At 45.7% G+C, this 15,184-nt stretch overlaps 1 protein-coding gene across 2 annotated transcripts in view; it reads right to left on the reverse strand.

Annotated features, from left to right (window-relative positions):
• The window catches only part of FAP (fibroblast activation protein alpha), a 95,904-nt gene extending 81,061 nt beyond the window's left edge, over positions 1 to 14,843 (reverse strand). The window contains exons 1-2 of one of the 2 annotated variants that reach the window (XM_060257265.1): positions 14,587 to 14,843; positions 14,177 to 14,306 (exon numbers count right to left, since the gene is read on the reverse strand). In XM_060257265.1, coding sequence (XP_060113248.1) covers positions 14,177 to 14,306; positions 14,587 to 14,592 — 136 coding nt within the window. In that variant the 5' untranslated portion in view covers positions 14,593 to 14,843. The remainder of the gene's footprint in view (positions 1 to 14,176; positions 14,307 to 14,586) is intronic. The other variant, XM_060257266.1, reaches the window with a different exon arrangement.
• Between the last annotated feature and the right edge of the window lie 341 nt (positions 14,844 to 15,184).

Below are 15,184 nucleotides of genomic sequence, written 5' to 3' on the forward strand. Positions count from 1 at the left end.
TTTTTCTTCTACTTTCTGACTGATCAGCCCTAGCGGTCTGTTTTCTTCTTTCCTGAAAAACTTTAACTGGCACAGTTGGAATCACCCTTTAAATTAAACCACTGAAAATGGAACTTGAGATGTTTTAGAATTAAAAATTAACTAAATATTTTATTCATAGGGATGCCAGTTCTCATGTGGGGGTAGAGGATCCCACAATTTCATGGTGTCATTGGCAGCAATGACGATCATGCTGAGCCCCTGCCAGAGCTGACAGCACCAACAGAGCCCGCAGGTGGCCCCTCTAATGTTCTGAACGTGGACACCTCGCCACTGCTGCCCGAGTCAGCATCCCCCACACCTGGTCAGCAGCTGCAAGCTGGAAGCCTGCCTGACTCATCTCCATGGGTAGCTCAGCTGCAAGAGTGACTCCGCCAGGATTCAGTGACCTGTCGAAGAGATGCAGGCCTGTGGGGAAGACGGTCGCTGAGCCCTGAGTTCTAACAGGAGCTTCCCTGCTTGTTAATTGGAGTGTCACCGGAGGCCCATTTAGCCCCCTGCTCACGGCTGGGCTCTCCATGGAAGCAACAAGCTCATCCGTGACACCCTCACATCCACCTCAGCTCTCACTCTTGATTGGATTTCTCGGCTTCCTGACTCCCTGCTTTGGATGACCATGCTCCCAAACCCTTGACTTCCTGACTTGGCTGTTGTTCAGACTCTCCTGGCTTGATTCTGGACCAGACCTGGACTTTTCTTCCCAACAACGCTCAGCCCATGACACATGGGTTCCTGTCTAGGCAGTTGGGCAACAGGGAAAGCTCTGCCCTTAACAGCAGTCACTCCTCTCCCTCCCATCCTGCAAGATTTAAGGGGTCCTATAGCTGTTTGGCAGGAGCACTTGGCCTGCCAATTAGCTGCAGAGCTCTTTATATCTTGCAGGAGGGGAGAGAAGGGGGCAACCGCTGACTGCATGCCTGAACTCCAAACTGCTAATTTGCCACTTGGAGTTCAGGCATGAATGGTGCCAGCAGCTGACCGCGCCTGAATTCCAACAGCAAATTCACTGCTTAGAGTTCAGGAGTGTGAGCACTGGTGCACCCTCTTGCAAAAACCATTTAAAGGGAAAGTTACCTTTAAATGGTTCTTGCAAATCGGCTCCAATGGTACCTTCTATGGGGCTATGTCCTTAATGAGATTATGTCTCTTTTGCATGATGTCATCACATTGGGGACATCACTGCCTCCTCCAGGAACACCCCCCTCAAGATCCCTCACTGGTGAGGACCTGGCAACCCTATTTATTCAACATAGAGGGGAAAGGCCAAGTAAAATCAAGGGCTGACAATTTATGAGGTAAAACCAGACTTTAGTTCTTATGTTTTAGGTTAATGAGAGTTTCCTAAGCAATTCAGTTACTTAAATCTTTGAGAGCCTTTTGTTCCAGTGTTTTCCCAAATACTCCAGTACACTTTCTTTCAGTATTCTTTAGCTCTATTGGTTTCCAGTAGCCAATCCCCTTCTCTTGAAACACCAGTATTCCTTTTGAGTTTTTAACTGACTCTTAAGGTCTCTAAAGGCAGGTTCTAACCACACCAGGCCAGGAGTCTTTTCATTTTTTCAGCGCTAACTCCTGCTTTGAATGGATCACAAGATCTCTCCCCCTTCTCTGGCCTGAATGGGAATGACCATCTAACTACCCACTTGTCCTTGCCAACTTTCCCCAGTTCTCCTGTCTGTTTTAAACTGCTCTCAATCAGGGCTGAATTCCTAAATGGTTAATACTCCACTCTTCTCAGCTAGAGGTGAAATCAGACAGAATTCTCCTCAGCATCCAGTTCAGAAGTCTTTTTCTGCTCAGTGAATGCTAGCCAAACAGATCTCTTGGAACAGCCTGTCACTCAAGGCTTTCTGGCTCTGTAAAGACTTAACCCTTCACAGTCCTTTATCTGTTTATACATCACTTCTAAGCTTTTAAGAGTGCAGTCCATCACACCTGGGTCGAAATCTGACTTTCCTACCCCTGACTTTATACACATTTGCATTAAAATGTTACAAATATATAGGTAGCCAGGTTTTCAGTTTGGCCATGTTCAAGACTGAATTCCTCCCCCTCTCCTTGTAATCTTCTGAGGTTTTTTCCTTAGCTGACTCATCAGAATCTAATCCTTGGAAAACTTAAGTAAACTAAATAATATAAGGCAATAAAAATATGAAGACATTTTAACTTGAGACTACCCAAGCTGACAATAAATGTTTTGGGTTCTCAAAAGAATCCAGAAAGACTGATAATTGTTTTGTGTTACCTATCAAAAATATTAAGATACTCTCATTAGAAAAGAAATTTGCCAGCAACAGGAAATTACCAGTGGAGGAAAACACACAAGTTGCTCTCTCTCACCCACACCACATCCCCTAAGCTAGGGGTGTTGAATGTCCAGCCTGCAGGACCAAATTGGCTCACCCAGGGCTTTAATCAGGCCCACGAGGCTCTTTTCTCCCATCTCCTGTCCTCACCTTTTGAAGCTCCAAGGCTGCCAAAGCTCTCAGGCCATACACCATAAATTTTTTCTTAAAACTTTACAAGATTCTAAACATTTTTAAAAGACAGTATAACAGAAATATGCCACATCTATTATATGATTGTGACACAGACTGCTCAGCAAAAGTTTTAACCCTGTAGATTCCAAAAAGGAAGAACATTTTAATAGCCATTTCCTCAGAAACTTTTATCTCACAGTTGCACGTTTTGGACAACAACAAAAATATGCTGACAAGTGAATCTATAGTTGCTAATGGGCAGTCACAATAGCATTGACTTGCTGAGATGCCCAGAAAACCACCCTTCATCTGTGCATATGGAAATGAACTGTAACGTGCCACCATATACACTCTTCTCAATTTAGGAATGGACAGTGCATACAGATAGTGTGGTATGTCAAATCTGATTGAATATTTAATCCCTACCGTAACTCCTTAATCATTTCCACAAATGATCAGCTCAGGTTATTTCCAGGAGAATCACATGTGAACCAGCTGGGAGTAAGGATCCGGCACGGAAACTGTATTCAAAGCACCCTTGAATGTGTAGATTGTCTATTCAAGAAGGGGATATGCATGACAAATCATTCCTCAAGGAGTTGACTTCCCTTCTAAACAGGGGCACCTAAGATTTTAACACTAATCTTCATATCTTGAAAGCCCTGCTAGATCAACACATTACTATGTATGGATATAAAAGTTGGACAATGAAGAAAAGTGCCAGGAAGAAATAGATTCATTTGAAATGTGATGTTGTAGGAGAGTTCTACAGACATCATGGGCCACCACAAAGACAAATCAATGGGTTCTCAAGCCTGAATTCTTGCTAGAAGCCTGGATGTTTTGCTGATCAATTTTGGAGAGCGTAACTTGTGGGCTTTTCTTTTCAAATGTCTGAACCCTACTCTTAACACTCACATCCCAATGCAGTGCTGTTTGATGGTCCCTTTTCCTCTACAACAAGGACCAGGGGTCATTTCATTGGAAAAAAATGTGCTGGAGTTCATTAGCACAACTCATTTGCATCTACCACACACTCTGACATCACTGGAAGGTGTACTAAATTATATCAGCTCAGCATCTCAGCATGATAGAGGTTTACAAGATTATGCATGGGATAGAGAAGGTAGGGAAAGAAGTACTTTTCTTCCTTCCTCACAATACAAGAACTCGTGGACACTCAATGAAATTGCTGAGCAGTCAGGTTAGAATGGATAAAAGGAAGTACTTCTTCACCCAAAGGGTGATTAACATATAGAATTCACTGCCACAAGAGGTGATGGTGGGTATAAGTATAGCAAGCTTCAAGAAAGGATTGGATAAACATATGGAGCAGAGGTCCATCCGTAGCTATTAGCCACAGCCTATTGTTGTAACTCTCTGTCTGGGACAGTGATGCTCTATATTCTTGGTGCTTGGGAGGGGCAACCAGGGCCAGTGCGTAGGAGTAGGCCAAGTAGGCAGCCACCTCGGGTGCCACTTGGCCTAGGGGTGCCATGAGGCGCTCCCTCTCCCTCTCCCCACACCCTGCTGCAGGGGGGAGGAGCGCTTTGTGGAGGCTTCCCAAGGCTCGGGTGGCCTCCTCAAAGTCAGGAGGGGGGGAGGAGCACCTTGAGGAGGCTTCCCGAGGCTCAGGTGGCCTCCACAAAGTTGGGTGGGGGTGGCAGTGACGTCATCATGATGTCATCGACATGTGCGTGCGCTCTGTGTGTGCGAATCGAGCTACCGGGCGGGGGGGGGGGGCGGCGGAGGAGCAACATCTAGCCTGGGGTGCTGGAAACTCCAGCACCCGGCCTGGAGGCAACAGTGGGAGGGCTTCTAGTGTCCTGATGGCACCTGGGTTTTTTTGGCCACTATGTGATACAGAGTGTTGGACTGGATGGGCAATTCACCTGATCCATCATGGCTTCTCTTATGTTCTTATCTACCTTAAAATGCTTCTTGAATTATAATTGTCATGGGGTGTGGTCACACATACCATTAAAAGCGGGTGTGTAGCGCTCAAATCTGAACCGCTGAATATTGATTCGATGCAGGGCAGTTCAGACGAGCATCCAAGAATGCGATTCATTCTGTTGTTGAGCGATCAGACATCCAATACTATCACGCTCTTTTCTTGGAGCATGCGTAATCAGATGGTGATTTCTGGGAGGGGGGGTCCATTGAACATGCGCCCAACTGTTTGGAGCTGGGAAATCAAACGTTGCTTCAGAGGCAGGGGGGAAGGGGGAAAGTTTCCGGAATTAACATTGCCAGTTCAAACCAAGGAACTGCCAGGAATTACTTTCCTAGAAATTGGCAGTAACAATGATATCTGAAAATCCTCCACATTGAAAAAAAGATTTTTTTTTCCTGTTCTGAATAGTGGGATAACATTCCCCCCCCCCTCTGATCCTGTGTTGATTGGAGAAGCAGAAGCGTCACCTCAGATTCCCGGATGATCTGGCAATGCGCATGTTTGCTGGGGCTTTTTTTTAAAAAAAAGGTGGGAGGCAGTATCGCACGTGAGCTGTCCAAACATGAAAAAGCCGATCTTGTGCCGCTGTTTTGAAAAAGGGCCGGACTTTCCGTGCTGTCAAATTAATGCGCCATTCAGGAGTAGCAAGCCAGGATAACCCTGGATGACGCTCGATTGCCAGATGTGGATGTCTGAACGAACACATTTAATCCGTCAGCCAGACGGAGCTGTGTCGCCACTAATGGTACGTCTGACTGCACCCATGACAAAACTTTACTCCCATCAGACTTTTAAAATTACTTTCTCCTATGTGGCCACAGTGGCATTTCCATCTGCCTGCTTTATATGTTTTGGTTATTTCCCATTTTTTTGTGGAGGAAAATATTAGAAAGCTTGTGAAATCTTAGAGTTTAGCAAAATTCTCACAGGAGGTTTGAACAATGGAGCCCTGAAGCAATTTTTTTTTTTGCGAGGGGGGAAGGAGAAAGAAAGAGCACAATAAAATGTAGAGGTTCCAGAACTCCACTCCTGTGAGCTCCTGCCCAAAAAGAGGCCTGACAAGGACATTCGGGGACTTCTGCTACTCTTAAAGGCAAATATTCACTTCTGTTTACTTTAATGGGTACATATTTTTAATGGCAACACTTGGCATTTTTCTGTTAAGTAACTGTTACTGTAGAACACACATGTCAGTTTATTGTTGACACTGCTCCTCACTAGTACTAATGCAGAAGAAAGCCATCAAGATAAAGAAAAGACAGAAGGGTAAGCCAGATAACTGAAATATCACTATCAAAGCAAATATCACTATCAAAGCAAATACTGAGTTGGCGATAAGCTTTGAAAATAAAAGGGTTGTGAAAAAGCTCATTTCCCTCGAAAAGAAGCTGACAGTTTCTAATCCAGAGCCTCAATATGGGGGATAAATGCTTCCGCTACAACCCATGCCCAGTTAATGGACTGCCTTCTGCAATATGCTCCTGCTCGTTTTGGAATCACCACAATTGCTGGAGCTTCCCCAGGTGACAAGGCGTAGCAGAGTATTTGGGGTGGTGGCACTAAGGTTATGAAATACCCTTTCCCAGGGGTGGAATTCTAGCAGGGGCTCCTTTGCATATTAGGCCACACACCCCTGATGTAGCCAATCCTACAAAAGCTTACAAAGCTCTTTTTTGTAAGCTCTTGGAGGATTGGCTACATCAGGGGTGTGTGGCCTAATATGCAAAGGAGCTCCTGCTAGAATTCCACCCTTGCCCTTTCCCAAGAAGGCTCTTTTGGCACTTTCTTTGGTGGTCTTTAACAGGACGGCCAACCTTGATTTGTATTAGACAAGCTTTGTTGAGAGATTAGAAACCATTATTTAAAGAATGACTGCTTTTTTACCAACACTTTTGCTAGTTCCTGACCCTAACTGTTAGGTTTTGAGTTAGGGGTCCTTAGGGCATTTCCACCTGGGTTTGCTCTAGCTTCTTAACTATGTCGGTTTCCCCCACCCCCCCCAGCCCCAGTTTTACACCATACCACATATTGATAGACCACTGTAGTAGATGCTCATAATATGAGGGGGATTTGGCTAAATTTGGATTCAGTTGGGGATTTGGATTCAGTAAAATGGTCTGCTTAACTATTAAAAGTCCTCTTTTCTTTTTAATGTTAAAAACAGCTCTCAGGTGATCAGACAAAGGAGGGATTAGTTACCAAGGAGGCTGGGGGGAGAGATTTCTCTCCATACCTGCTATCTCTTTCACTCATATTGCAAATTCTCTGGGGAACTAGGGATCCTCAGAGTGGCTAAAAGACAGGGGGAGTAAGACAGAATCTCTTACATGAGAGTTTCAGTTGTCCTGGGAAAAGCATCTCATGTGCCATTGGGTTGATACAACACATGTGCAAAGGAAAAGGGGGGCAGCACATCACCACCTTTGGGGTGATGAGAGTGCTGACATCCCAAAAATGCGATCCTTCCCTGGATCCAATGGGCAAAGGAAAGCCTGGCTTAAAAAAGTACAGGAGATCTATCAATCTGGAAGCAACATTTTGAAAGTATTTCAACTGGAAATGGAGTGGGGGCAACAGAGAAAATATAAAGCAAACGTTTAGTAAGGACGTGACCTTAATCTGTAATTTGTGAGTTTTAATTCTGTGCTTTTACACTGTACATTTTATTTCTACTGTTATCATACATTGTGTTTTTTACTACTGCATTCAGGCCTTTTTTGCAGCAGGAACTCCTTTGCATATTAGGCCACAAACCCCTGATGCAGCCAATCTTCTTGGAGCTCACAGTAGGCCCTGTACTAAGAGCCCTGTAAACTCTTGGAGGATGGGCTACATCCGGGGTGTGTGGCCTAATATGCAAAGGAGTTCCTGCTACAAAAAAAAGCGCTGACTGCATTAGTTAACCCACCTTGGAGTTACTATGTGTTGAAAAGGAACATAAAATTATTTTAATAAAATAATGAAATACTCGGATCCTATGGCATTGCTCTCCCTGCACTTCTCTCTGGACATTGTGAAGACTTTCCTCCATTGCAGTGCTGGCTTCCTATGTTGCTAGCACTTCCGCATCCATCAGGGCTCCCTGAAAATTCTTGATAAGCACATGAGGAAGTGCCAGCAGAAGAGGAAGTGGATGCTGCAGTGGAAGAAAGCCTCCGCAACAGTCGCAGTGAAGAAGGAAGGAAACGACATTATAAGATCCAAGCCGTCTTTATTACTTGCGATGCATGTTCCAGGAAAAATGATGAACATATGAAGCTGCCTTATACTGAATCAGACCTTTGGTCCATCAAAGTCAGTATTGTCTTCTCAGACTGGCAGCGGCTCTTCAGGGTCTCAAGCTGAGGTTTTTCACACCTATTTGCCTGGACCCTTTTTTGGAGATTGAACCTGGGACCTTTTGCTTCCCAAGCAGATGCTCTACTACTGAGCCACAGCCCCATTCATGGCTCTCCAGGGTCTCAAGCTGAGGTTTTTCACACCATTTTGCCTGGACCCTTTTTTGGAGATGCCGGGGATTGAACCTGGGACCTTCTGCTTACCAAGCAGATGCTCTACCACTGAGCCACCATCCCTTCCCTGCTTTTCAGGGTCTCAAGCTGAGGTTTTTCACACCTATTTGCCTGGACCCTTTTTTGGAGATGCCGGGGATTGAACCTGGGACCTTCTGCTTACCAAGCAGATGCTCTACCACTGAGCCACAGCCCCATTCATGGCTCTCCAGGGTCTCAAGCTGAGGTTTTTTCACACCTATTTGCCTGGACCCTTTTTTGGAGATGCCAGGGATTGAACCTGGGACCTTCTGCTTCCCAAGCAGATGCTCTACCACTGAGCCACTGTCCCTCCCCATGATCTTCTATGTTTGTATAAAATACTGACAGATAACCAAGTTATATAATAAATGCCATGGTAAAAATACTTTAAATACTCCCTTTATACTTATCTACAGTGTATTATTTATTTTATTTATTTTTATTTATTTTAGTAAATTTCTATTCCGCCCATTCCCCATAGGGCTCAGGGTGGAGTACAACATATAATAAAACAATAAAATGCAATAAAAACATTTTAAAACAGACAACTCAACAGCACTCAGATTACCATGACATCACATATTGCCCAGCCTAGCCATCTCACATCATGATATCTCATAGGGATGGCAGTTTTTATTCCAGTTCCTAGCACAGATGACAGTGCTGGCCAGGGAGGCCAACCAGATCAAGAATAGACGCCCGCAGCCTCAGCTAAAAGCCTGGCGGAACAGCTCCGTTTTACAGGCCCTACGGAAGGCTAATAAGCCAGGTAGGGCCCGAATCTCAATAGGGAGCTGATTCCACCAGGCTGGGGCCAAGACTGAAAAAGCCCTGGCCCTAGTTGAGGCGAGGCAGGCGTTTCTTGGGCCGGGGATGGCCAACAGATGTTGGGAGGCTGAACATAACGACCTCCTGGGCATATATGGAAAGAGATGGCCCCGCAGGTACATTGGTTCCAGGCCGCGTAAGGCTTTAAATGTTAGCACTAGAACCTTGAAGCGGATCCGGTACTCGATGGGCAGCCAATGCAGACTGTGGAGCGCTGGCTGAATGCCCACTCCTAAAAGTGGTGCAGTCAGCAGGCGAGCCGCCGCATTCTGCACCTGCTGCAGTTTCCAGATCAGTCTCAAGGGTAAACCAGCATAAAGCGAGTTACAGTAGTCTAGTCTGGAAGTGACCATTGCATGGATCACTGTAGCCAGGTCCTGGGGGGATAGATATTGTGCTAGCTGTCTGATCTGCTGAAGATAACAAAAGGCAGACCTGGCAACCATCATGATCTGGGCCTCCATGGAAAGGGAGGCATCCAAGGTCACTCCCAAGCTCCTCACTTTTTGGGTTGGCACCAATGTGGCACCGTCCAAAGCTGAGAGCTTGATGCCTATACCCACCCCACCCCAACTCAGGTACAGGACCTCCATCTTAGCTGGATTCAGCTTCAGTCAACTCTGTTGTAACCACCCAGCGACGGCTCTCAATGCCTCGGACAACTGGTCAGGGGCGGTGACTGGCCAACCACTCATCAACAGATAGAATTGGTGTCATCAGCGTACTGGTGGCAACCCAGTCCAAAACCTCAGGCAATCTGGGCAAGGGGGCACATATAGATGTTAAATAATATTGGCGAGAGAATGGCTCCCTGCGGCACTCCACATACAAGTGGATGCTGCAAGGAAGTCTGCCCGCCAAGCACCATCCTTTGTCCCTTTCCCTGGAGAAAGGAGGAAAACCGTTGTAAGGCCACACCCCCGAACTCCGGCAACGGTGAGGCGGTGGGTCATAAGGTCGTAATCGACCATGTCAAATGCTGCTGGCAGATCAAGAAGTATCAGCAGTGCTGACCCGCCGTGATCCAGATGGTGTCTTAAGTCATCTGTGAGAGCGACTAGGACAGTCTCCGTCCTATGGCCTGGGCGAAAGCCAGACTGGAATGGGTCCAAGGCGGATGTCTCATCCAAGAAAACCTGTAACTGCTCCGCCACCACTTTCTCAACTACCTTACCCAGAAACGGTAAATTCGAAACTGGGCGGTAGTTGGCCAAGACCCCAGGGTCTAATTATGTTTTTTTCAAAAGCGGACAAACCACTGCCTCCTTCAATTTCTCTAGGAAGGTCCCTGTTGAAAGGGACAAGTTGACAATATCACCCAGAGAATCCCTGATACCATCCCGACTGGTTTCACCAGCCAGGATGGACAGTGATCCAGGGGGCAAGTGGTAGGCTTCACTGCAGCTAGGATCCTGTCCACATCCTCTGGCAAGAGCCCGCTGAAGCAGTCCAATATAGCGGTGGTCACCAACCTTTTTGGCACCAGGGACCAGTTTTGTAGAAGACAATTTTTCCAAGGACCGGGGGGGGGGCACAGTAATGGTTTCAAGATTATACAATTGTGCACTTTTTGGGGGTGTGGTGGTTAAGTGTGTGGACTCTTATCTAGGAGAACTTTGATTCCCCACTCCTCCACTTGCAGCTGCTGGAGTGGCCTTGGGTCAGCCATAGCTCTCATAGGAGTTGTCCTTGAAAGGGCAGCTTTTGGGAGAGCTCTCTTAGCTCCACCCACCTCACAGGCTGTCTGTTGTGGGGGAGGAAGGCAAAGGAGATTGTGAGCCGCTCTGAGATTCAGAGTGGAGGGCAGGATATAAATCCAATGTCATTATTACTACACTGTAATATATAATGAAATAATTATACAACTCATGGCCCAGTTGCTAACATGCCACGGACCGGTACTGGTCCACGGCCCGGGGATTGGGGACCCCTGCAATATAGGACCAGAAGACGGCCAAGGGGCTTCCAGCTCGCATACTGTATCCATCGTGGCGGGGAGTCAGGATTTTATCTGTGAAATACGTTGCAAAAGCCTCAGAGCCAATATCCAATTCTCTACCATTTTGATTGCCTGATGGCAAGACTGTTAATGACCGAATTACTCTAAAAAGTTGGGCTGGGCGCGACTTCGCAGACTCTATGGAGGCCGCATAGAACTCTTTCTTAGCGGACTTCATAGCCCCTTCATTGATCTTCATAAACGCTCTATAAGAGGTTCTTGTTTAGTGTAACCCTAAACAGACCAACAAGATTTTTTCAAGAGTCAAAGCTCCCTTCATTAAATACTCTAGCTGTTCTACTGCAGATGAACATATGAACATATGAAGCTGCCTTATACTGAATCAGACCCTCGGTCCATCAAAGTCAGTATTGTCTACTCAGACTGGCAGCGGCTCTCCAGGGTCTCAAGTTGAGGTTTTTCACACCTATTTGCCTGGACCCTTTTTTGGAGATGTCAGGGATTGAACCTGGGACCTTCTGCTTCCCAAGCAGATGCTCTACCACTGAGCCACCGTCCCTCCAATGATCAATGCATAGGGTTGCCAGGTCCAACTCAGGAAATATCTGGAGCCTAGGGGTGGAGCCAGGAGACTTTGGAGCCAGGTTGTGACAAGCACGATTCAACTCTGAAGGGAGTTCTGGCTATCACATTTAAAAGGACCGCTCTCCTTTGAAATGCCTTCACCTCATTGGAAATAGTGGAGGACGGGGGCAATTTCTTTTGGGGCTCAGAGAACTGGACTCCCTTGTCTAATCTTTTTAAAACTTGGGAGGTTTTTTTAAAGGAGAGGCATCAATGCTATGCTGTATATTTGGTGTTTCTGCCTCAAAAAGCAAGTCCCAGCTAACCAACAAAATCAGGTCAACATTTGAGACCAGGAAATATGCCTGCCACAATGTCCCACATGATTACTAGCTATGAAATTCTTATACACATGGATTTATTTGTTACATAACAACGAAAATGAAACCTCCAATCTCAGTCTTCAAAGTTTCCAACTCACCCCTCAATGAGGTAATTTTCACCTGTTCCCCTTTCCTGCTAGAGACCCTCAATTAACTACTCAGGGTGTTCCAGAGAGTCCCCTGACCCTGGGGAGCAGCATTTTGTGGAGATCAATAAGCCATAGTGGGGAGGGGGGGAGGCAGGAAGTTTTGTTCCACTGACAGGTGCCTTATGTGAGTGGAAAAGTTGGTCTGGGATCCAACACCCACCTATTACATAAAAGTGTGTTGTCCTCTACTCTCCTAGTAGTAAACATCAGCCGTGGCATATCTCTATCCTCAGTCAGAGAAGCTGCAGTGATGTGAAAAAGTCAATTGAGAAGTGATGCAGAGTCTTGTGAAGAGGCTGAATGATGGATGAGTCAGGAAATCACAGAGCTGGAAATCACTAACTCACTTAACTGTATTAGTCAAGCCTTTATTTTTGCAGTCTTAGGCCTTCCATCTTGAAAAGAGGGCTCATACTGGCCAACCTCGCAACGTTGTTGTAAATATTACTGACGTAATGAGAAAACTTTTTGAAGGTGGGGATTTAAAGACTAATAAATATATTGTGGCACAAGCTTTCTCATGGCAAAAAAATCCTAAATTTATCAGATGTACGCAAAGAAGGAATTGCCTGCGTATTGCATGTGTATATGGACCAAGAACAATAAGCCTCTTTAAAAAAAACAATGTTCTGGAATCCTGCAGTTGTAGTCCTTGTCAGCAGAGTAATTAACACAGCAACAAGAGAGAAGATGCAAAGGGCATTAAATTGTATAGGCCTAAGGTTGCCAAGTCCAATTCAAGAAATATCTGCGGACTTTGGGGGTGGAGCCAGAAGACATTGGGGCGGAGCCAGAAGCAAGGGTGTGACAAGCATAATTGAACTCCAAGGGAGTTCTGGCCATCACATTTAAAGGGACAGTACATCTTTTAAAATGCCTTCCTTCCATAGGAAATAATGAAGGATAGGGCCACCTTCTTTTGAGGCTCCTAGAATTGGACCCCCTAGTCCAATCGTTTTGAAACTTGGGGGGTATTTTGGGGAGAGGCACTAGATGCTATACGGAAAATTTGGTGCCTCTACCTCAAAAACTGCCCCCCCGAGCCCCTGATACCCCCAGATTAATTCCCCATTATACCCTATGAGAATTGGAATAATGAAGTGCTGAGTCAACATCCCACCCCCCCTTTTCTGGTGACTCTGAAGCGAGAGATTGGCATTTCTACTCACGAGTTACTGCCAACTTCCTCAAAGTAATACAGACACACCATCCCAAGAGGAAGCCTTTCCAATTGGAGACTGAAGCCTCTGGAAGGGGAAAGTCACATGGTGGCTGTGGGGGGCGGGGCTTCCCCCACCAGTCAGCTGACTGGGGGCGGGAAGGAGCCTGGGAAAGCGGGAGAACCCCCGCTGGGACCTGGGGGATTGGCAAGCCTATATAGGCCTCTGTTCCTCTTAAATGTTGTCTGTACAAATCCCAAGCAAGTTTGCTCAACAGTGATCCCGCTAAGATCGATAGAACTTGCTGCTCTGTTTTTGTGTTTACAACGGCAGTTTTAGCCTTGGTAGTAATAGCATCCATTGGAGCATTTTCTCAGACAAAAAGGATCCCCATCTACAGAACATGACTCCACACCGCCCCCCCCCCAACTGAAGGTGCCCTCTGAAACACTGATCCTGGGGTCCCCCGTCCACTAGAAGCAGCACTTCAGAAAGCATCTGGGGCTGCAGAGGCACAAGAAAATCATGCTCTGTGGATGGAAATCCCTTTCATGGATCCAAGCCAATCCATAAATATATGTTGAACGATCAAAACTGGTTTTGTGCAAAGCAGGAGGATGTCACGTAAGGAAGTCCTGCAAGAAGCGACTGCTTGCCTATTGCATGTACCCTGGATAATAAATAAAGATAACAAGGATGATCCTAATAAAGATGAATCAAACCTTGGACCTAAAACTCAACAACCGGCAGCACCTGAGAACATACCGTGAAGGTCATCAGTTCAAAACAAACGCGAGCACGTAGATGGCTGTTCAAAACACTCCTTGCATCCTTGTCAAAGTAAATTACCTGTTAACGCAGGAGCGCTTTTCACCTGAAAAGACTCCTTGCATTGACATGTGCTGGCATCTGGATAATGTCACCCCAATGGTCCTACACCTTATCAAATGCTTAGCAATGTCAAGAAGAAGAGAGGGGAAAAAAAAACTTGAAAAAAGGAAACACCAATTCTTTGAACCAACCATTAGCTTTAAAAAAAAAAAAGTCAGCATATATCAATCTCATTCCAAATTCTATGCATGTTAAATCCAATGGAAAAGAAGGCCAGTGGAATCAGCCTTACCGGGCGTAGGATTAAGTGTTTTGAGTCTTTCCGGTGTCATCTTACCTCCTGGAGGAAATAATACAATGCATGTAACAAGCAAAGCCAGCAAAAGGCACGAGGCGGCTCCAACAATGATTTTCATCTGGGTCTGCGGGATAGAAACCGGTAACAATTTGTGTCTTTCCTGAAAGCCCGAAGTGTTATGGTTTTTGTTGTAACTTATTCCCCCCTCCTTCCAACACAATAGGATTTCAGCAGCCTATGCATGCCAACAGCAGTTCTCCTTAAAGTATGAGAGGAATAGCTCTCGCTCCCTTTTCTTACAAAAAAACATTTGCCTGCCTCAAATATTTCCTCACAGTAGATGCAGCCCTTCTAAAAAGCTGAAAATCAGATTTTAGTAAGTTTGTGTGTGTGTTTTTACAGACCTTCATTCTTCCAGATGTGTTCTAAGAGATTTCTAGCTCTCCCTCGCTCTTCTAGATGTTGGACACTGGACCTCCGAAAACCGTTTGCAAAAGCAGAGTCAGCTTTCTCAGACGGAGGCCAAATTTCTCCAGCAGACTTCCCCCCCCCCCTCCTTGCACTTTATACCGTGCCAAATTTCAAAGGGTTTTCCATAAAATTAGAAACAGATTTTTGAGGGCGTTCTCAGACCTGAAATGAACTGTGGGTGGCTGCAAAGGGTTGCATTGTTCCCCCTCCCCATTCATGTAAATCATGACCCACATCTGATTACATGACAGGTCTGTGGGTTTTATGACTCAACAACCAAACGGGATGTGTGACTCTGCTTTCTGAAAAAAAGAGAGAATTTACAGTGTGTTTCATCATTAAGTTAGATAACTTCTTTACAATTTAAATGATGGATTCATAGCAGAGGAACGCATTAATAAAAACAATACACATACAACGCACTCACTTGGCATACGCACACAAAATATTGGAACCGAGATTTCTGTGATGAAAGCAAGTTTGCAGAAACAATTTTTACCTCCCCCCAGCAGCTGCCTGAGCGCCCCCGCC

Source organism: Heteronotia binoei, chromosome 16, assembly GCF_032191835.1.
Source record: "Heteronotia binoei isolate CCM8104 ecotype False Entrance Well chromosome 16, APGP_CSIRO_Hbin_v1, whole genome shotgun sequence".
In the NCBI taxonomy this organism is placed as follows: Eukaryota; Metazoa; Chordata; class Lepidosauria; order Squamata; family Gekkonidae; genus Heteronotia; species Heteronotia binoei.